Here is a 22,762-nt window from a genome sequence, read left to right as displayed (position 1 = left end):
AATCCAGGATTAGAATTATTTATATTTAAGTCACATTAAAAAATAGTGTTAAATAAACATCTATTCAAGTTAGTTACATCAGTAATTATTTTCTTTTTCCTAAAGAAAGCTTTATAAAAAATATGCCAGGGAAAAATAAGAGACAAAGCAAGAAAACCACTGGGAACCGAAGTTCATCTAAATATCTCAGCTGCAAGACATCAGTTTTAAGAAGCCAGTGTGTGGACACTGAAACAACTGAACCAAGGCTAAAAGCCTCAAATATGTACAACTATAGTTAATATTAAAGCATGTTTTTACCAAATTTCCTCATAAATAAAAAACACTGAGTTTTGGTCTAAGGCAGAATATAGTCTCTTGTATAAAATAAGTGATCCGGCAAAGCTGATTTTTTTCACGTTTAATGTAAAAATGATCTCATGACATTTACATACTAAATATTAGGCATTAATATTAATTTGATGGCTATGTTACATCATCTAAAAATAATATGACAATTGGTGGCATAGTATGTGTTTTTCAAAACTGCTGTAAAACAGAAATAGTGTAAACTCAAATACATATTGCTGAAGGGATGAGGATTGCTCTTAAATGCCTGGATGGCATAAACTTTACATATTAGCATGGTAAGAAATTACTAAATTTTGTGCACATGTACCCTAGAACATAAAGTATAATTTTAAAAAAAGAAATTACTAAATCTTTTCTTTTCCTGTATTAAAATAATGAGGATCTAAGACACATTAAATCAAAATATTTACAAAAATTTAATAATGTTTTAGACCAAAGAAAAAAAGGACAAATTAAAGAAATCATTCTAAATTTAAGTTTTTAAATGTTAGTTCTTAGTTTTGTTAGCTTTTTTTTCTGTTGGTTCTTTGAAACAAGCATTGTAAAGACTTTTTAATGATACAATAGCTTTTAAACTCCTAGTGAAAATGAAAAGGTTGCTTTTTGTAGTAGCTTCTGCCACTCTTCAATTAGGCTGGGTGACAAAGCAACAAGTTATCCTAGTTATCTGAAAATATCTTCCTGTTAGTTTCACAGAAATATTTTGTACCATTCAACATGGAAGAAACTTGGGTAATTATCTCAAGAAAATGTTGCCTCATCTGAAATCTGAAGTTCAAAATAGTTTATCTAAGATATCTTTGGGACACTAAAAAAAAAGACATTTTATGAAAATTATACCAATCTTCAAGTAGATGCTTTAAAAGAAGGGGTTTTTTAAAAATGAATAATTATTTCTGAAATTAGCAAGTCGACATCCTTTTCTAAATTATGGGAATATTTATTGGTAAAATTAAATTTATTAATTTTTATAAAATCCTTCCTCTGATTTAAGTAGTAAGTAACCACCACTGATACTGAAAGTTATCTAGTGATAAGAAATTGCACATTTAGTCAAAAAATAAATCATTAACCTGTAGTTCTAATTATGCAATGATAATGAAAAAAAATGATTTGTCTCCAGAAACCATTTGTTGAAGCTGATTTTGGATAATTAAAATGTATTTCTGAATCTATATAGTGGAATTATAAGTAATATTACTAGCACTATCTATGTTTTTTCTAAGATGTAAACATTATTTTAATATGTCTCTATTCATAAGATACATTTCCATCTAAGCGTGAAACAGAATACTGGAAAGGTTAAATACTCTTAAAATATTTCAGTCGAACACCCAAAAGCATATAGTGTTTTGCCAGTGCACAGGAGGTATCCACAAAATATCAGCCACATGTCTGAGAGAGGCAGTCTGGTCTACACGGTTACTCTTCATAGGGGTTAACAACATATACACCCTGTTTACTGTTACGGTAACACTGCCCCACTGATACAAGAAGGAATGCTCTATCTTGATTTTAAATGCTACTTAGTTGCCTATCTTTTTAAATTCAATAAAACCAACTAGGTTTTTTTAAAGCATGTAAGTCATTTCATTTGAGGGCAAGATCTTGTTTACCAATAATGTCTGCCTGTAAAGGATAGTATTGCATTCACAGGATTTTTAGCTTTACACAGAAGCCTACCTAAAATAAGACAACATAAAAATACCACTAATAAACAACCCAACAGCTTTAAGAATTTAAATACCTAACATCATGACAGTGAGCTTTAGGTAAGAATGTATTATTACGAAGCTTTCTTCTCTATGACTGGACATAATTTGCTATTCCTAAGATAGTAACATTAGAATTATTTTTCAGGATTCCTGCGGAGCTGTATTTACTTTACATCCATGTGAACTGCTGTCATCACTACTGTGTCCAAGCCCAGAGGATGAACTGGAAAAGAAGAGAGGGGGAAAATAATAAAAAGAGGAAATTGGTTTTCACAACACACTCAAAGCCTGAGTAACAGAGGAGAACTTTAATTATCTCCAGTCACAAAGAGAGACAGGAAATTTGGACTTTTAATTAGCCATTTGGAGTGCAGTTGGATATTTTTTTAGCTAGATAATTTAAACGCGAATAATTCAAGTCTGACTAAATGAAAGTCACATAATCAGAATGCAAATAATTGAATTTCTACTGCATTCATTAATTCAGTGTGGAGGTGTGTGTGAAGACTACTATGATGAGCTGTCACAGCTCAATAAAATCTCAGTCAATTAATTTTTTCATTATCTTAGTATTACATCAACAAAAAAGTGAAGTGTGTATATATATATCTATACACATGCATATGTGCACTATGTGTTACATAAATACATATACATCAAATCAAAATGCAAGGAAATACCTTTCTGAATCATAATCTATATCATTTTCTTTTTTTCCTTCTTCATCTTCTTCAGGGAAACGTCTGTTCATCAAGGCAAACTTGTGAATTGCTTCTTCCACAGAATACTTAGTCTGCCCAGAAACACAGGCCTCAATGTCTTCTGAATTCAGATGGCTCTGTAAGAAGAGGTGAAGGCTGCTATCTGAAAGCAAAAGTGCATTCTGTAGGACTCTGTATTAAAATAGAAAAAAAGGAAAAATAATTGGTGAACAGGATGGTCAGTGATAGGGTAGAAGAAAGAAAAACATTAGAAAATGTACCACTGAAGGTAATTTCTCTCCTGTGGTAAACTTTGTATCAATTATGGGCTCTGCCCATTAAGGGGAGGAAAGCATATGTTAACTTTTATTCAATTATTTGGAAATTTAGGTGGGTAAAAACATGAAGCTAATAGTTAAGAACATCTGTTAAAAGAATAACTTCAAGGACATGTCTTCAATTTACCCATCTGTTATTACCATGTGGATTAATTATGGAAATATTTTGCTTAAATAGTCATAGAAATTTATTCTACTTTAAAAAATTTACTGCCAACAGCATGTCAACTCAGTGATCTTTATGGGATAGGCTGTCATGAAACATCAAAACTTTCAACTACTATTAAAAACTATATGAAGAAGTCGATACAATTCTCAGCATATTTTACATTTTAAAACTTTACAAGTATAGTTATATACTTGAGTGCATGTTTACAACAGCTCATGAGAGAGATGGCTTTTTTTAATACTTAAGGTTAACTATAAATTTCTCCAAAATCTTTAGGAGCACTGAATCTGTGTGTTGTCAAAATAAGCAACCAAATAAAATTGATCCCAGCCAACTTTACCATATATATAATTAAAATATGATAATGTTGTGATGAGTACATACTGCTCTTCCCACATTCAAGATCAAAGTTTACAAAGACAGAACAGATTTCAACCAGGGCATCAGAACTACATGGCAGATTAAAAACTATTCTGTAGCTGGGCGCGGTGGCTCAAGCCTGTAATCCCAGCACTTTGGGAGGCTGAGACGGGCGGATCACGAGGTCAGGAGATCGAGACCATCCTGACTAACACAGTGAAACCCCGTCTCTACTAAAAATACAAAAAATTAGCCGGGCGAGGTGGCGGGCGCCTGTAGTCCCAGCTACTCCGGAGGCTGAGGCAGGAGAATGGCGTAAACCCGGGAGGCGGAGCTTGCAGTGAGCTGAGATCCGGCCACTGCACTCCAGCCCGGGCGACAGAGCAAGACTCCGTCTCAAAAAAAAAAAAAATATATATATATATATATATATATATATTCTGTAGCAAAATCTATAGATGCTCAAATTCCTATCAGTGAATGTGTTTTCTCTGAAATGCACATCTTAGAATATGAAATCAAATCAAAGTATACCTTCATATTAAATAAAAACTGATTTATCTTTTAGCAAAGACGTTGACATATGATAATTTAGTCTCTACGAATAATAGTTCAATAATTATGTAAGAGGAGACACTAAGACCAGATATAGGGGACAAAACTAAAACACTAAAACCAAGTAGAGTTTTGTTCAACATAAGACATTTCCAGTATAACAATCTGTGAAAAATAGATCATGTATTTCAGACCAAATGAACCTTACCTTATATTCTGCTTGTTTAAACAAGTAATAAGGAAAGTAAATATCTTTTGGCCATTAATATCAGTTTAGTGAAAATCCAAGGTCATTATAATAACAAGTCCTTTTCTACAAAATAAAACAATGATTTCTCAACAAAGGCAAAAATGCCTAAAAATGCACAGTATTAAAAGCAAAATCTAGCTGTCCCTTTGCTTCAGCAGGTTTACAGTTTGAGAAAATATGCTTTACTGGTCTATTAGAAGGAAAAGTAAAACGTTGGTGCTTTTTAAAAGGCAAAACCTCAAGCAAAACAGCTAAATCCTTCCTTTTCCCTCTGTGTCCTCAGCCCTGGGTCCTCCCAGAAGATGACCATGTCACATGATAATGATTAATTTACCAAGTACAAGTAGCTAAGTAGTAAATCCCTCTTTACTCTTTGAGATTTATTTTCTACATTTACAAATGTTTACCATTCTGGTTTTAAATACTTCAGATTAAGAGAAGAGTTACAGAGCAACAATCCATTAATATGAACTTAGATCGTGAAGTCTGCGAAGTGAGGAGAGTGTTTCCTGTGGCCTCTGTCAGCGGTTTCCTGCCTGCCATAAGTACAAGGAACTGTTCATGGGATTGTACTCACAGCTTTGCTTCTGTTAGCAATGTGTTTTATTTTCTTTATAAAATAATGGGTAACCTTTAAAATTGATTTTAGATGGTTTGAGGCATTACACCACAAAAGTAATGAGCACTAATGCCAACGATATTGGACACAAATTCATTTTAGCTTTATTTCATGTCTGAAGCAATTCCACTGAGCCTTGAACCGCTCACGTGTTGTTATTAACTTGCTAGTAACTTAACACATGGGTACAGCAAACAAAAATGATCAGAGTCCAGGTTGATCGGGACCTCAAGGCTACTGTCCTTTTTCTTGAGCTATAATTCAATTTCCAATTTTACTGTACATTAGACTCATTATTTCCCAGTGTTTTCTTTTTCTGCTCAATACTGCCATCTGGAGGACACACAGATGAAAAGAGAAGGAGCCAGGCTCACCCAGCTCCCAATTCCAAAGAGGGATAAAGATGTGGCTGAGGAGGGGACATCTGAACACTTCCCCAGGCCTAGAGTTCAGACCCGTCAGTCGGCTAGACAGTTCTGGTCTTTGGAATCTCCTCTGTTTCTCTGGCTAAATTCATGCCACCATACTCCATGAGTATGAGTTTTAAATAAGCAAAAATAATTTTTAAATGTATATATATGCTTTTTATTTTATAGTCAGTTCATTCTGAAATTTAAAATGAAAGTCTTTGAGAGTGTTTTCCCATCTGGTTAGTTGAGCATAATTAATTTATTCTGAGTACTATTTGGCTTACTATCAGAGAGGGCTGTGACTGCCACCATAATATTAAATCCTACTTTTTCCTTAGTCATGTTTGTGCCATATTTTCCACAAACAAATCTAATAGCAGAAAATCAATTTCAAACCTAATATAAAGAGTACTTTGTAAAACAGTCAATAAAATGTCTTTGTAGAAACTTCCATTTAAAAAGTGTATTATTTTGGCCGGGCGCGGTGGCTCAAGCCTGTAATCCCAGGACTTTGGGAGGCCGAGACGGGCGGATCACGAGGTCAGGAGTTCGAGACCATCCTGGGTAACACGGTGAAACCCTGTCTCTACTAAAACATACAAAAAAAGCTAGCCGGGCGAGGTGGCTGGCGCCTGTAGTCCCAGCTACTTGGGAGGCTGAGGCAGGAGAATGGCGTAAACCCGGGAGGCGGAGCTTGCAGTGAGCTGAGATCCGGCCACTGCACTCCAGCCTGGGCGACAGAGCGAGACTCCGTCTCAAAAAAAAAAAAAAAGTGTATTATTTTCAAATCTTTATAAAAGGAATAAAAAATAGCCTCTAGGATTTTAAAATAATTTCTAAAAAGATATTTATAGTGCAAATCAGAAGTTATTCCTTTCCTCATAACAATTTTAGACTAAACAAAGCAAAATCTGTTTTTTTCCCTAAATTGGACACAGTTGAAAAGCACAGTTTTCCTCAACATGATTTTATTAGATGTATTATATGATGGTTTAGCTAAGAACAATATATAGCTAGGCAAAATCATTTCATCCTAACTAAGGATGTCCTGGGTCTACTGAACCCAATACAATGATATATATACACATCTGTATAGTACATGGAAGATTAGCAGTTTGATGTAGGAAAAAAAATTAGCTCAGCCTGTTTAGCTCTTACTATAAGAAAAAATAAAACCTACAAATCTTCATTGAAGACATTCATGATCTGTGCTGTGGTGCCCTCTATTGAATACAAAGACATAAAAATTGTGTGTATGTAAAACCAGCTGTCATAGTTCAACACTAGCCTTTTGTAAAAAAAACTTTAATATTCCTTAATATTTGAAGAAATACGAAACCATGATACTAAAGTCTAAACTGTAGGGTAAATGTAGTTGTATTAATGGGATGAATTCAGTAAAGAAGGAAAGCGGCTCCCACTCATGAATAAATCTGTTCAAACCTAAATTGAAAATCCCATTCAAACCTAAAAATTAGTAGGAATTCCATTTTCCATAGTTGGAGACTTACTGAGTTTATATTTTTTAGCCTATAACTTACTTTTCGTAACTATTAGAAGTGACTTTACGTTTATAATTATTCAGGGGCAAGAATAAAAAAGGGAGATTATAGTTAAGACTGAAAAAAATGAGTATATTTGAAAAATCTCACAATCATACCAAATTTCGCCAGCATTTAAGAGTACTGCTAATTTTAAACTTGCCAGGTCCTGGGATTCATATAGTACATCCACCTTTCCTATAATTTCTTTATCTATAAAACAGATAATATCCAACTCCTAAGAATTTTGTAAATACTGAGACTAAAACATGTAAAATGCCAAACACGTAGAAAGTGTTCGATAAATGGTAGAAATTATTCTTATTTGGCACCTAGTCAAAGAAACAATTTTCTAATTCCTCTACAAAGATCAGTACTTTCTTATTAAATATGTATCATTTCATAAATGACCTTAAAGAAAAATAGGTATATATACACATATACAAAGACATTGTGGTTTCAAAAGGTTTGAACATATTTAGTGCTTCTGGTTCATAACTTCAAAACTTACATGAAAACCAGGCTTTAAAAATACATGCTAAAAACCTACAATACAAGCATGTTTCCATGTTTTAATGCTGTGGTTTCTAAAATTCCTCTATGAACAAGGTACAGGCTATTGATGGCTGGCCCTATTTAGGTAACCAATGGGGGTTCAGAGGATGTCAGACTGGGGCCAAGACACAGTGCCAAGGTATACAACACATCCAGTTTCCTAAAGTGGACCTGGGTTGGGTGAGGGTAGAGTGCACCAGGGGCAAAGACATCAAGGGCGCTGCCTTACATAACCCAGGCAAGCACAGATCTGAAGGACACAGAAGGGAGGCTGGGGAGGGTCAGCAGGGACCGCAGAGCTCAGGTCAGGCCTGAAGCCAGCCCTGTGGTATTTGACTCCTCACTTCCTTCAGGTTTAGGCTGTGTAGAAGCACCAGCTTTCATTTTTAAAGTGAAATATTAACTTGTAGGCAAATGTTCACATACCACAGTGGAACAAATGGCATCACAAGAGAACCCCCTGCCAACTCCATGATTTGACAACCCAATCGGATGACAATCCAGATTCAGCGTTAATGAATCTAGCCGTAGCCCTGGATATGTACACAGTGCTCCCCACTAGAATGGAAGTGTCAGGAGGACAAGAACTTGTTCATTCTGTGCAGTCCTATGTCTGCGGCACACAGGACTAAGCATTCACTTAATAAACCTCTGTTGAATGAAGGATCGCTGCATGGTTTTTGGAGGTTTTTTCAAGTCCTTTTCATCTGTAGGACACAACCACCCAGTGAGGTTGGCTATGGGGGGGGGGGGTAGTATTACCCCACTCTATAGCAAACAAAGGCTTAAAAGGAATGAAGTGACTGCTCCAAGGCTCACATGCAGCTACAAAAAAAACCCAGGAACCATGATTATGGGAGACCTAGACACCCAGCTCCTTGAGTTCCTGAACCAGGACACTTTCTACTATGACATCTGCATCAAATACAACCAGCAAACAGTCAAACCATGCACTATGCAAAAATAACCTGGCACAAGCATAACCCCACTATGGCTGAATGACACTCACAGGGCCATTCATTTGGGTAGATCAACTTTGGATAGAAAGGTTGTGTTTAAAACAACAAAGTAATTCCTGGTCAAAAATATATACCCTGCACTTAACTAGCTATATAATTCAGAGGCATGTGCTGTCTTCTGACCTGAAATAAGACTTCCCTATAGAAGACAAGCTGCCCCAGCTCCCCCAGAACAACATCCACACTAGAGTGACAGGCAACTCTGTAGAATTGTGTGGCGGGGACCACATCTCAAGGGAGAGGCCATCAGCCACCTTGGCTTCATAGAGACAACAATTAAAATCAGAGGCCTCCTCTAGGGGAAAGGACAGGAAAAACTTGGCCAGGTCTCTGTTCTGCCATGCCTGTGATACCCCCCAAAAATACAATGAAATGTTTTTGGAGGACTTGGCTCTGCTAATCTGTTCTTCTGGTCTCTTGCCATGTTTAATCCTCTGGCTTCTCTTCATTTGCCCACTCTCCCTCAATTTATAATCGTGGATCTTTCTGTATGTCTCTAGGACACCTTCAAAGGAAAGGCACTAAGTCAATCTAATAGAAATAAATATTAATATTAATGTGCATACTTAATATCCAAACCCTTTATGAGACAGCCAAATGGGGAGGAGGCAGTATATTATTTCAGGCTAGCTCTAAGATCCTATTTAGTGAACCCCAAAGGAGATGACTTCAGATCCTGAAACTACTAGAAAAAGAAACAGTTCAGGAGATTGGATCCTGTCAGTAACTAGCAGTCATATGACTCAGCCTATTTCCTTATCTACAAAATTTGAAATTAGAAAAGCAAAAGCTGTCTCATGTCTAAGTACATTAAGATACTAACAGCCAACATGAAGACAGCACACACTGCATGCCAGACACTGTCATGAGTGCTTTACAGTCACTAACTCGTCTATCTTCTCAACAACCCTATGAGGTAGGTACTATGATTACCCCATTTTACAGATGGGAAGACACAGGCAGAGGAGGTAAATGATCTGCCCAAGCCCCCAGCTAGTAAGTGGCAGAGTGAGGATCTGAAACCAGGTAGCCTGGCCTCGGAGTCTAGGTGTAAATCAGTGTGCTATATGGCCTCTAGCATTCTGGGTATTCCAGCATTCCAAAGAGTGACCGGGGAGGGGCGGGGGGAAATCACTGGTAGTGTGAACTCAGGCAGCTTTAACTGCAATGCCCACCATCATAGAGTAATCCAGAGTTAATAACTCACTGAGACTGTTCACACGCCACCAAATACTCCTTTATAAACATTCCCTTCAAAGATCAGCATTAAACCATTAGAGGAACCCAGAAGGATATTAGCAGCCCATTATTGAGCTGATTTTGGTGGTCTGTAAATTCTAAGCATTGTAAACAAAGACAGTTTTTAAGAAGCACCATTTGATAAGTAGGCATATTTGTTTCCTGGCAAATTTTTACTTTTGTCAGCTAAACTACCATGTAATTTGGATCTGCCTGACAGCTTAAAGGACCATGTATTTGTTATCTAATTGAATTCGTTCATTGTTTTCTTCCTGGAAGACTTGGTCCCAAATATGTACCACATGATGTGAGCCACAAGATGGTGCTCTAATATAGGAAATGGACCAGTGGGTTTTGCTCTAGTGCAGATTATTCGCATTTCAGAAACAGGAACATTCTTCCCCACATCACCATGCAGCTCTTGCAAAGCACTTGCTCACACTCCTTGTCTGGTCACAGAAGTGTCTGGACACTCACTTTCTGAGGAAATCTTCCAGACCCTGGCGACGCTGATCCACATGCTGGCGATTGTTCATGTTGAAAAACAGGTTTTTAGATGGAAGTTCTGGAAGTTGTCTTAGGAGAAAGAAAAAAAATGTTTTTAGATGATTAATTCAAGGTGCTTCTGTTACAGAAATCCCTCAAAGTGAAGGCAAATTATGTATGATGATTATTATCACACAATTATTCTATAATTATGATTACATATTATATAGTTATATAATAAGGGTATGAAGAAGTCAGCTTAAGAAAAACCCGTCTTTAAACATTTCTGAGGCCTTCCATGGACTATACCTATCAAAGTTGGTAAAATTTAAGTGATAAATTTTAAATTCAGATGCAGTAGCTAACAAACTAAACCTCCATATGGTAATCAAGGCAAAAGCCTATAAAAATCCTTCATATCTTACATATATCTTAATGAACATCAATTTCAAATATTCAATATAATGACAAAGTCTCCTCAATATACTCTAAATCACTTACACCAGCAACGCATTACTTTGGAGTCTCTGCCTCAGCCACACGAATTCTCTGTATCTTCTTCGTACACAGGATGTTTTCATTGTAAAACACATGCTATTAGTCTGTACAGAAAAAGTAGAAAAATGAGTCTCACCTGAGGAAAAACAAATGCATTTCTTGTATCTATAATTCACAATATGATCCCAATATTCATTCTAAATAGGATTTAAACCACCAAACATATATTTGTATTTATGCCAGTACTCTGAAATCTTGCACATAACCCAGGAACATAACAGCCCTGAAGACAGCCGGGATGACGGAAATAAGCAGTGCTGCCCCAGGGCGAGGTATGACCTGGCCACTCCCTGCATCCTGAAGGAGCCTCCTACTCACCTATGAGCACTGCTTTCAAGAATAAATAAGAAAAAATAAATCCTAACATATAAATGACAGGTAGGAGCTCAGATTCATCCATTGCATTTTACCACCATCCACGTAAGCTGGAGAGGCCTCTGGGGCTTAGAGATACCTCCTCACGACCCTTTATGAGACATTGCAGAAATCTTCATCTCCTTGACATGGCCACCCTGCAGATCACACAAATCACCAGGAATCCTGAAATCACTTTTAAACTAGAGAACAGCCTTCCCTTCTCTACTGTATGTGAGAGACAGTATGTCCATCCAAGCCAGAGAACGGCCGTAGTGCGTGGGGGATGAGCATCTGGCATGGAGGACAGGCCAACCGGATTTCCAGTCCTGGTTCTGCTACAGGGCAAGTCACTCAAATTTCAGTTTCCTGAGTGCTAAAATGGGATGAACTAGTACATATCTAATTCACAGGGTGGTTGTGAGGATTGATAATAAGCACTTGGCCAATGTTATCTATTAATATTACCATTAGTTACTAAGTGTTGTTTTCCTTCCAGCTACCCTAAGGCAGACTTGGAAAAAGCCACCGATGGCGTCCCCATGCTAAGCTCAGCCACAATGCTTCTCCTTTGGGTAAACGTAAGACGAGAGTAAATATTCTCCTTTGAGTAAAACCTAGCAAAATATTTGTTTCTCCTGGTTTTTGAAAATACGAGTATCTCTATTCTCTGTATGTCAAAATCTGATTTTCTAATCTAAATGAGAAACATTTTTTTACCCCCAAGATGAGTACTATTTCAAAAATTATTATTCTACCACTTCATATGCCCAGCGATTATTTTCCTTGGGAAATCTAAGTAATTATGTGCATTAGCTCTTAAACTGTTCTCATGAAATATATGACATGGTTCCTGGTATTCTTACACTTTGTAAAGTTCAGAAAACTTCAGAATGTAGACAGGTTAAGAGGCTCACCTCCAAGGTAGCCACTGGTCTAAATCCCATTATCTTTAACGATATGGCAGCAAAACCCGCTGGAAGGAGTTTGTGGCAAATAACATTCTGTGGGTGGACTTAGAGCACACCAGGGCCTCACTCTAATGTGCTCTTTGGGGACTAGGTTTGCAGACCATGTTATACCAGAACTAGTGCCCTAACGAGGCTTGAGCAGGTATCTTCCCAGTACCCTCTCCCTAAAGAATCCCTGACCACTACAGGGATTCCTGACATCTCAGACACAGGCTGGGTCCATTTAAACTCCCTTTAATTTCTCTGCTCACAAACACCATGGCTGTCAATAACTAAAAATCCAGCTGGTACCTACACCAGACTGAGGTCCACGCATAAGTCCTTCATTTGCGTCGCAGGTTCAAGGGAGTATTTATGATGGCTACCCAGTTCTAGGGTCTACTAGTTTAAAATTCCAAGTAAACGTTAAGATCCCAGAGTTGTGTGACATCATCTTCCTTGAGGTTAATTTAAACAAGTTGTAAGACCAGCTTCTCTACCTCAAAGCTCTATGGGTTCACAACTAAGAGAAGCCAACCAGAACTCCCTAGCTCTGCCATCCACTTTTAATTGTATGACAGGTGGAAGTCTCTTCAAGATTAGAGGCTACTGAGATCGCTAACTGATTAAGTTCCTCTAAATCTATTTGCTTGTTTTTGCTGTCCACCAATCCAAGGCTTATCCATTGTCAATTTATTAGTGTTTCAGAGAAGTGCCAGGACACCATCAAATACTATTTGTGGAACCCATCATTTCTGGCTCCAGATGGAGATTTCTGAATTTACATCAGGCTACTTATAGAGCAGAGAAAAATCTATACTTTCATTCATTCCTGGGAATAATTAAATTTCATGCCCATCATGAAGTGCGTGATAAGGACACACATTTTTTTTAGAGAACGTTAGAAGGCAACTAAAAATATTTCATTTTACTTCAAATGCTTATTCTTATATAGTCACAATTTTCCACACAGAATGCAACTCCAGTGTGAGCTTATAAGTAAAACCAAAACAGAATCAAAATCCATGGCATATCCTAGAATGGCTTTACAACACAATCAAAAAAGCAATTCTGGGTTTTTCTTTTATTTTTTGAAGTTGGGGAAACTTCAGAGAAAAAAGGGAAGAAAGGAGAATTTTAAAAAAGAAAAGTTATATGGCGGGTGTTTGGGTGTCCAATATACCAAGTTAGCTATTTACAATGGGAAGATTAAATAATGGTTACTTCACTTGTGCTATGAAGTCACGGATACAATCTGGGTCAGCTTCTATGCTCCCCGTTTGAACTAATTTAGTTTGCATCTGATATGCATCTGATTTAGAGGCAAAAAGTATTATCCTCAAAATCGGGGCCAATAAACTATAGCCTGAGGGCCAAATCTAGTCTGAGACCTGTCTTTGCACATAAAGTTTTATTGGAATACAATTATGCTCATTCATTTATGCACTGTCTGTGGCTGCTTTTCACCTGCAACAGCAGAAATAAGTAGTCTCGATAGAAACTGTATGGCCCACAAACCGAAGATATTTACTACCTTTACAGAAAAAGTTTGCTTACCCTTATTTAAGATGGTCACAGAGGGCCACACACCACACAACATTGTTTAAGAGATTGTAACACAGTAGGATCCACACAAGGCACATCATTTCTAGTTGCTTACTCATTACATTAATTACTCAGATTCTAGACAAATTAATCACAATAATTGCACATATCCATTTCCCACCTTCTGATTCTATATATAAAACACCACCCATCTCTTTTTCCAAAGAACTCTATATCCTCTCAAACTTGAAGGTTATCAGGCATTATATTATTCAGAAATATGCTATAGCAGATCATAAGAAGTGCCATTAATGAGCTATAAGTACTCGTTACCCATGCATTTTAGATACATGCGCATCTTCATATGTGCAGGCAATAAACATTAAAATATTAATATTAACAAAGGAACAATAAGAGATTCAAATAAGTAATTTTTCAACTTTAGGAACCATCTTACTAGTTCATGTAAGATAAAAGCATTAGTTGTAATCATTCAAATTCAGTTTTTTGAATCAGAAAAACTTTTATAAGTGTCAACTTTATCCCATAAAATGTATCCCATAAAAGTCCCTCAAGATTACTATTTCTACTGACTTCATACTTACATGAATACATATCTCATAGTCAATGTAAGAATGCCAGAAGTCCTCCTTCTGAATCCTAGGATCTCGAACCCAGACACTTACAAATTCCTGTAATGGCATCATAAACAAAGAATGATCCTTCAGAAGTGCAAGTAGGACTGGAAAGAACTGAGCAAATGACTGCACTAAAACAAAACGGAAATGAGCTTTAACCAATATGGTACTTGTAATACTTTAAAAAACAAGAAGTAAAGTGAATGAATCAGGCACCACGAGCAAATCCAGAAAACACTTTTGCCACATAATGGAATTTTTTAAATAATGCAAGACTGAGGTGGGAGCACTTCTGGATAGTTTTACTGGTTATCTGAAGACAAAATATACTGTAAAACTGACTTTTAATTTGTAATCATAAAAAATTGGTCCAGGTTTTTTTCGAATTTAAAAAGTGATCATTTCTTACTTTCTTCATCTCTCCAAACTGAAACAATGGGCCCTTCTGGGTAAGCTGCTTACTAGGACACAAATAAGAAAGGGCACCAGGCCAGGCATGGCGGCTCACACCTATAATCCCAGCACTTTGGAAGGATCTCTTGAGCCCAGGAGTTTGAGACCAGCCTGGGCAACATGGCGAAACCCCATCTCTACAAAAAATACAAACTTAGGCGCGCTGGTGCACGCCTGTAGTCCCAGCTACTCAGGAGGCTGAGGAGGGTGGATCACTTGAGCCCAGGAGGTCAAGGCTGCAGTGAGCCTTGATTGTGCCCCTGCATCCCAGTCTGGGCAAAAGAGCGAGACCCTGTCTCAAAAGAAGAAAAAGAAAGGATACCAAAGGTCATGGGAAAAGTAAGCAAAGAGGGTTGAAGTTGACTTTGTGCATACATCCCAGCCACATGAGAATAAGCAATAACAACTTATTAACAGAAAGAGGAACATTTTCTTTTACATAATACTTTTCTATTTTTAAAATACATTTCCCCTATGTTAAATCATTTCATCTTCATAATCTTTGTGTTATACATAGAAATTAGGGATATTAAAAGTCATATACAGTAGATAATTTTGTTCTTTTATAAAGATAATAAGAATAGAAAACATGGGGTAAAATTTAAAACAATAGGCCGGGTGCAGTGGCTCATGCCTGTAATCCCAGCACTTTGGGAGGCCAAGGCGGGTGGATCACAAGGTCAAGAGATTGAGACCATCCTGGCCAACATGGTGAAACCCCATCTCTACTCAAACTACAAAAATTAGCTGGGTGTGGTGGCGCGTGCCTGTAGTCCCAGCTACTCATGAGGCTGAGGCAGGAGAATCACTTGAACCCAGGATGCAGAAGTTGCAGTGAATCGATATTGCATCACTGTACTCCAGTCTGGCGACAGAGCAAGACTCCGTCTCAAAAAAAAAAAAAAAAAAAAAAAGAACAAGATAACCCTATAGTGATGCTCTTTGGCCATTATTTCTTTTCTTTTTTCTGATTTTTGAGATAGGGTCTCACTCTGTCACCCAGACTGCAGTGCAGTGGTACGATCTTGGCTCACTGCAGCCTCAAGCTCCAGGGCTAAAATGATCCTCCTACCTTAGCCAATCTCACCCCCAGTAGCTGGACTATAGGCGGGTGCCACTATGCCCAGCTAATTTTTTAATTTTTTTAATTTTTTGTAGAGACAGGGTCTCGTTATGTTGCCCAGGCTGATTCCAAATTCCTAGGCTCAAGCAACACTCCTGCCTCAGCCTCCCAAAGTGCTAGGATTATAGGTATGAGCCACTGTGCCCTGGCCAATATTTCTTCTTCTCTATTTCTTTATTTATTTATTTATTTTCATGTGCATTAAGAGACAACCATCATTTCTTAAAAGCACATTCTAAATTACAAGAGGGACTACAAAACCATTTTTAAACCAAAGTATCCATAATATCCCCTAATCACAGTGTGATAAAGCAGATTCTGCCCAGGGATGGAAACAGAAGCAAAAATCCAGATACTTTGCTCTTGGTCTATGCTTTTCACCTCCATCTCTTGTCACTGTGTATGCATGTGTGTCTCTTAAAATTTTAAATGCACACTCAAAATTTATTGCAGCACTAAGACTCCACATATTTTTTCAATCCTGAAAATATTTAACTTGGTTGGAGTGCTAAATATCACTATTCTCTTGTGGATGGCAAACTTCTTCCTTCTCTGCTCCCTGAAATGTTTCTATGCCTGAGTGCCATCCCAGGCTGTTGTTCTTTGCACACTATTGCAATTCTAGGGTGACCTCATTCAAACACATTCAACCCCCTCGCATGGACTGGTGGTCCCCACCCAAAGCTCTATCCCAGTCCAGGCACCTCTCCCATGGATCTAGCCTCTAGCCTGATCCACCTAGAAGTCCCTTGAGCACGCCGTGCCCATACCCTTCCCACATCATCCTGCTCCCTTTCTCAGTGAAGAGCATCGCCCACCAACGCCAGCTAGAAATCCAGTTCTCCCAGACCCCTCTGTTTGACTCATTCCCCAAATCCACACAGACCAAGTCCTTCAGAGTCATTCTCCTTGGAACCATTCACAACTATTCCCTCTGCTACTGCCTTGGTTTAAGGACCTCTAGCTCAACATTAATGTAAGAACTGCTAATTTATATCTGGGCCCATATCCAATGCATTCCCCACATGAAGACAAGAATGGCTCCAAAACACATATCTGATGATGTTGCTTTCCTGCTGAAAATCCTTCAAAGGCTGCCCCATAACCTTCAAGTTCAAACTCCTAACTAGCACAATACAGCCTTTCATGATTTTCATTATGCTTATTTTCAAAGGCTAAGCATAGGTCCCCATAAGCAACACGCCACTTCACACTTCCAGCCTTTGACCAAGCTGTTCTCTCTGCCTGGACTGCTAGGCCACCCTACTGTCTTTTTTTTTTTTTTTTTTTTTAATCTTCTCTCTCTTTTTTTTTAATCTTCTCTTTTCTTCTACTGTTTTTTGCCAACTCCAATTCATTTTTCAAATGCAACTTGGTCCCCACTTTTTCTGGGAACCCTTCTCGGATTCACCAGTCGGACTTATTTGACCCTCCTCTGAGCCCCTAACATCTCTGGGATTGCCTTGGGCATAGTCCCTACTCACCACGACCTACTGTGCTGTATTGTAATTACCTGTAGGCCTCCTCTAGCAGATGCTAAGCTCCTGTAGGGCAGCTTAGGCTGTCTTGTAAGACTTGAATGCCTGATACATCCAATGCATTCCATTAGTATCATTTAATGAATAAATAAATGCCTGCAGGAATAAACAAACTGCCTTCAGGAAAGGAATATCAAACTTCACTTAAAATTAAAACCTCATCTACTTGGATTCTTGGGCTCCATGAATTAATGATAAGTTATTTAGCAGCTGGTCTAAAGTTTATTTTATTTAACAAACCCGTTCCTCTAAGGATGTGCCAATTAACAGCATAAGGATACAAGAGCAATGTTTAAGATCTGGCAGAACAAACTGTTTTCTAGCACCCTAAAGAACCCAGAAGCACCTATTTTACATAGAAATAATTGAAAATCCTTCTGATAGCTTCAATAACTTAGTCCCCTAAGACTTGTACCAGGCAACAATTTGTTAGCCTAGTTGGAGCTAAAATATGTACTTGAAAGTAATAAAAGTACATTTATTTCAAAATATTCTATAATTCACATGGGTCTCCTCCTCCCCCACTCTGCCATTAGTAGGAATTAGTGAAGTTTCCCCATACTCTCAGCTACAAATAGCACACCCAGGAAGCCAAGGTTCACCTCTAATCTCTTAATTAGACGCATCCCTCATGACATTGCCCGCCATCCTTCAAAGGAATGTTGACAGGCTGTCAGCCACAGAGGACAGTTCCACAGCCCCTTACCTAGAATCATATGGATTTCCTAGGAAAATTGCTTCAGCAGCTGCAGTTAGTCAATTTAATAACCTTATTAAACACTTTAATGACTTCTTGGGCCTAACGACTATATGTAGTAGGAAAAAGCCAGGCAGAGTGGAATTAAAAATTTAGACTAACTGTCCCTACTGTTCTCCATGTGAAAACAGACTTCTAAAGAAAGACAGACTCCTAGACTCTTTGAAGATCTAATTCCTGTGTTATCCTATAATAATCACCCTTTGATTTCAATGTTCCCTGTTTTTCCCCCATCCCCACACCCCAGGTTTGACCATTATCCACTTCTACCCTGTCTTTTTTTTTTTCCTTAGCCCTTATGTGAGATGAAACTAATAATAAAAATAACTGTATTGTATTGTACCAGGGCACTCGACATGTGGCAGGCTTTGTACTGTTTCACAAATGTTTTCTTCAATCTTTACAACAACCCTCAGAGCTCAGTATATTCTCATCCTACTCTATGGATTTTTTAAATGAGGCTTCTAAAGCGTAAGCAACTGGCCCAAAGTCAAATGACCAGTCTGAGCTAAGTTGCAAACTCACATCTGCCTTGTTCCAAAGACTGTACTCTAAAACATGTTCTATCTAGTGACTCTTTTAGTAATAATAAATATTAGGCAATTTCCAACTTCACTGTAATTGTTTTGGAGGGGGAAGTTTTTTCTACTTTTATTAGCTAAACTACCAGTTCAGACAACATGCTCTTCTCAAACTCTGTCCTTCTGGCTTCTTAAAGCTTTGTATTTCATTTTTGTATTTCTAGCACCAAGCACGGTACTAGCACATACTAAGTGCATATTTTTTTTTTTTTTTTTGAGACGGAGTCTCGCTCTGTCGCCCGGGCTGGAGTGCAGTGGCCGGATCTCAGCTCACTGCAAGCTCCGCCTCCCGGGTTTACGCCATTCTCCTGCCTCAGCCTCCCAAGTAGCTGGGACTACAGGCGCCAGCCACCTCGCCCGGCTAGCTTTTTTTGTATGTTTTAGTAGAGACAGGGTTTCACCGTGTTAGCCAGGATGGTCTCGAACTCCTGACCTCGTGATCCGCCCGTCTCGGCCTCCCAAAGTGCTGGGATTACAGGCTTGAGCCACCGCGCCCGGCCACTAAGTGCATATTAAATGTTTCAGAATTAACCAACTGATTTACAAATAAGATTTTTTTAAAAGGCAGAGGTCCTCTATGCTGAAAATCGTAAGATGCTATTGAAAGGAATCAAAGCAGAGACATATTATGTTCACAAATTGGAAGACCCAACATAATTAAGAGATAAATTGGCCCAAAATTGATCTGTAGGTTTAACACAATTCCTATAAAAAATATCAGCAAGATTTTTTTGAAGACATAAATGGGCTTATTCTAAAATTTATATGGAAAGGGAAATGTCTTAGAATAGCCAAGAATTTTTTGAAAAAGAGTAAAGTGGGAGGAAGCCTTCTTCCCAATGTTAAGGCTACAGTAGCAAGACAATGGAGTCCTAGAGAGGGACAGACACAGTAGATCAATGAAAGAGAACAGAAAACCCAGAGAGAGACCTACACAAATATGCCCACCTGATTTTTGACAAAGGTGCAAAAACAATTCAAAGGAGAAGGAAAAGCCTCTCAAGAAATGGTTATGGAACAACTGGACATGCATAGGCCAAGAGATGAACCTCAACCTAAAGCTTGTACCTCATACAAAAATCAACACTAACCAAACCACAGATGTAAATGTCAAACATAAAACATCAGAGAAAACTTTTAGAAAAACGTTTAGAAAAAAAAAAAAACATCAGGCTGGGCACAGTGGTTCACGCCTGCAATCCCAGCACTTTGGGAGGCCGAGGCGGGCGGATCATGAGGTCAGGAGATCGAAACCATCCTGACTAACACGGTGATACCCCATCTCTACTAAAAAATACAAAAAATTAGCCAGGCGTGTAGTCCCAGCTACTCGGGAGGCTGAGGCAGGAGAATGGCGTGAACCCAGGAGGCAGAGCTTGCAGTGAGCCGAAATCACGCCACTGCACTCCAGCCTGGGCAACAGGGTGAGAATCCGTCTTAAAAAAAAAAAAAAACCTTTCAGCCTAGGACCAGGAGAAGAGTTCTTAGACTTGATCTCAAAAGGGCAATCCACATAAGGAAAAAGTGATCAATTAGGCTTCACCAAGCTAAAAATCTTTGCTCTGCAAAAGACACTGTGAAAAACGTTAAAAGAGCAAATTACAGACTGAAGAAATATTTGCAAATTACACATCCCATAAAGGACTTGCATCTAGAATACATTAAAAACAAAAAAAAAAACCTCTCAGACAGGTGAGGTGGCTCTCTCCTGTAATCCCAGCACTTTGGGAGGCCAAGGTGGGAGGATCACCTGAGCTCAGGAGTTCAAGACCAGCCTGGGCAACATAGTGAAACCCTGTCTCTATGAAACATTTAAAAATTATTTAAAAATTAGCTGAGTGTACTGGCTCACACCTGTAGTCCCAGCTACTCAGGAAGCTGAGGTGGGAGGATTGCTTGAGCCTGGTGGATGGGTGGGAGGTTGCAGTGAGCTGAGATTGCACCACTGCACTCCAGCCTCAGCAGGAGAGACCCTGTCTCAAAACACTCATTTACTCACTCTAAAAACTCAATATTTAAAAAATAGAATTTAATTAGAAAACAGGCAAAAGACATGAAGAGGCATTTCACCCAAATAGGGCATTCAGATGGCAAACAAGCACGAGGAAAGATGTTCAACATCATTAACTACTAGGGAAATACAATTAACCCCACAATGATATATCATACATACCTATTACAGTTTCTAGGGGGATTACCACTATTTTTTATTTTAGCCATTGTGATAGGTGTGTTTTTTAAAATTTTCCATCATAGCTTAGTTTGAATCTTTGTAGCACAGTAAAGATGAGTAGGTGTTAACTGTAAAAATATTTACTTAGATTACAGAAGGATCACAAAAGACGAAAGCTAATAAAGCAGAACGTCTAGGCGTTAAGTGAATATTAATTTTTCATAGCTTTGATGAGAATTTTCTACCATAAAAATGCAAACTTGTCTCAGTTTGTTCTTCCTTCTTGGGACATTTTTTTCCCATTTCAAAGTAATGTTTTACACGTTCATGTATTTAAACTGGATACTCATTCATTCATTCACTTAAAATATATTGTGTACCAACAATGCACTAGGTACTTTTCCATAGAACTAATGATTATAGAATTTACCAGTGTGGGCTGGGTGTGGTGGCTCACGCCTGTAATCCCAGCACTTTGGGAGGCCACGGCAGGTGAATTATCTGAGGTCAGGAGTTTGAGACCAGCCTGGCCAACATGGTGAAACACCGTCTCTACTAAAAATACAAAAATTAGCCAAGTGTGGTGGCACACACCTGTAATCCCAGCTACTTGGGAGACTGAGGCAGGAGAATTGCTTGAGTCTGGGAGGCGGAGGTTGCAGTGAGCCAAGATCGTGCCACGGCACTCCAGCCTGGCCGACAGAGCAAGACTCTAACTCAAAAACAAAACAAAACAAAAAAAAGAATTTACCAGTGTGTTAATCACCAGAGCGCTATTCAGGACCCCCATATAACAATCTCACAACTAAAATCTAGCACATTTCATATACTATATTCTTTACAAATAACAAAATAGAAAGGCAGAAGGAATATATCAAGTAACCTTCCTTTATTTCCTAATAACAACTGTAACAAATAACTTAAGAGACATATGACAAGGGATATTACTTGCCACTCTACAGCATGGAGTATGTTTAAATACCATCCTCTGGTGGTACTGAATGATGATTTTTTGAAAAGCTTTTATTATTTCAGGATAAACAACTGTGGAGAGATTTAGCTAGATGTGCCTTTTACATGACTTATAATAGTTCACAATGTTTCAAGTTTCTTTACACAAGTGGTATCCCAAATCAGTGAGAGTTATCTTTTCATATCCTGTAACACATTAGGAAAAGTGCAGGAAAAAAAACAAAAAACAAAAAACCTCCTCTTCTGCAATAAGAAATAATTGGCATCCACAAGGATACAATCAGCAAAATCTAGAATGTGAAAACCTTTACAAGGCAAAATATGCAATTTCTTCCACAAATAAATTGCAAAATGGGGAAAAGAGAGAATTAAAGACTTTAAACAATGTATCAACCAAATGCAACGTGTGGTCCTTATCTGAATCCTAATTAAATAGAGAATTAGAACAACCAAGTATATAATTTTTTTCAAAATAATCAAGGTAATTTGCACACTGAATATTTGATGATATGAAGGAATTAATTATTTAACATGTGATAATATGGTTCATTTTTTAAAAAGGTCATTTGTTAGAAATGCATACTGAAATATTTACAGATGAAATTATATAACATCTAGAATTTATTTCCAAAAGAAATGCATACTGAAATATTTACAGATGAAATTATATAACATCTAGAATTTATTTCCAAATAATTGACTGTGGTAGTAGGAGGAAATAGGTGGGGTGGGGATACAGCTTGGTTATGAGTTAATAATGAGTTAGGAAACTGTTGAAGCTGGTTGGTAGGTACATACATGGGGGTTCATTC

General features: G+C 38.0%; 1 protein-coding gene across 7 annotated transcripts in view; it reads right to left on the bottom strand.

The window, feature by feature from the left end:
- Positions 1-388: 388 nt before the first annotated feature.
- The window catches only part of SNX10 (sorting nexin 10), an 86,159-nt gene continuing 63,785 nt past the window's right edge, over positions 389-22,762 (bottom strand). For 5 of the 7 annotated variants that reach the window (XM_033192490.1, XM_033192487.1, XM_033192486.1 and 2 more), the window contains 5 exons: positions 14,321-14,407; positions 10,810-10,910; positions 10,300-10,398; positions 2,747-2,959; positions 389-2,289 (listed from right to left, as the gene is read on the bottom strand). In XM_033192490.1, the coding sequence (XP_033048381.1) occupies positions 2,208-2,289; positions 2,747-2,959; positions 10,300-10,398; positions 10,810-10,910; positions 14,321-14,407 (582 nt within the window). In that variant the 3' untranslated portion in view covers positions 389-2,207. Of the gene's footprint in view, positions 2,290-2,746; positions 2,960-10,299; positions 10,399-10,809; positions 10,911-14,320; positions 14,408-17,442; positions 17,564-22,762 lie in introns of all 7 variants that reach the window. The other 2 variants (XM_033192485.1, XM_033192491.1) reach the window with 2 other exon arrangements.

This window comes from Trachypithecus francoisi, unplaced genomic scaffold (assembly GCF_009764315.1).
Source record: "Trachypithecus francoisi isolate TF-2019V2 unplaced genomic scaffold, Tfra_2.0 Lachesis_group4, whole genome shotgun sequence".
In the NCBI taxonomy this organism is placed as follows: Eukaryota; Metazoa; Chordata; class Mammalia; order Primates; family Cercopithecidae; genus Trachypithecus; species Trachypithecus francoisi.
Note: the sequence above shows the minus strand (reverse complement) of the source record. Positions and strands in the feature narration are given on the sequence as shown.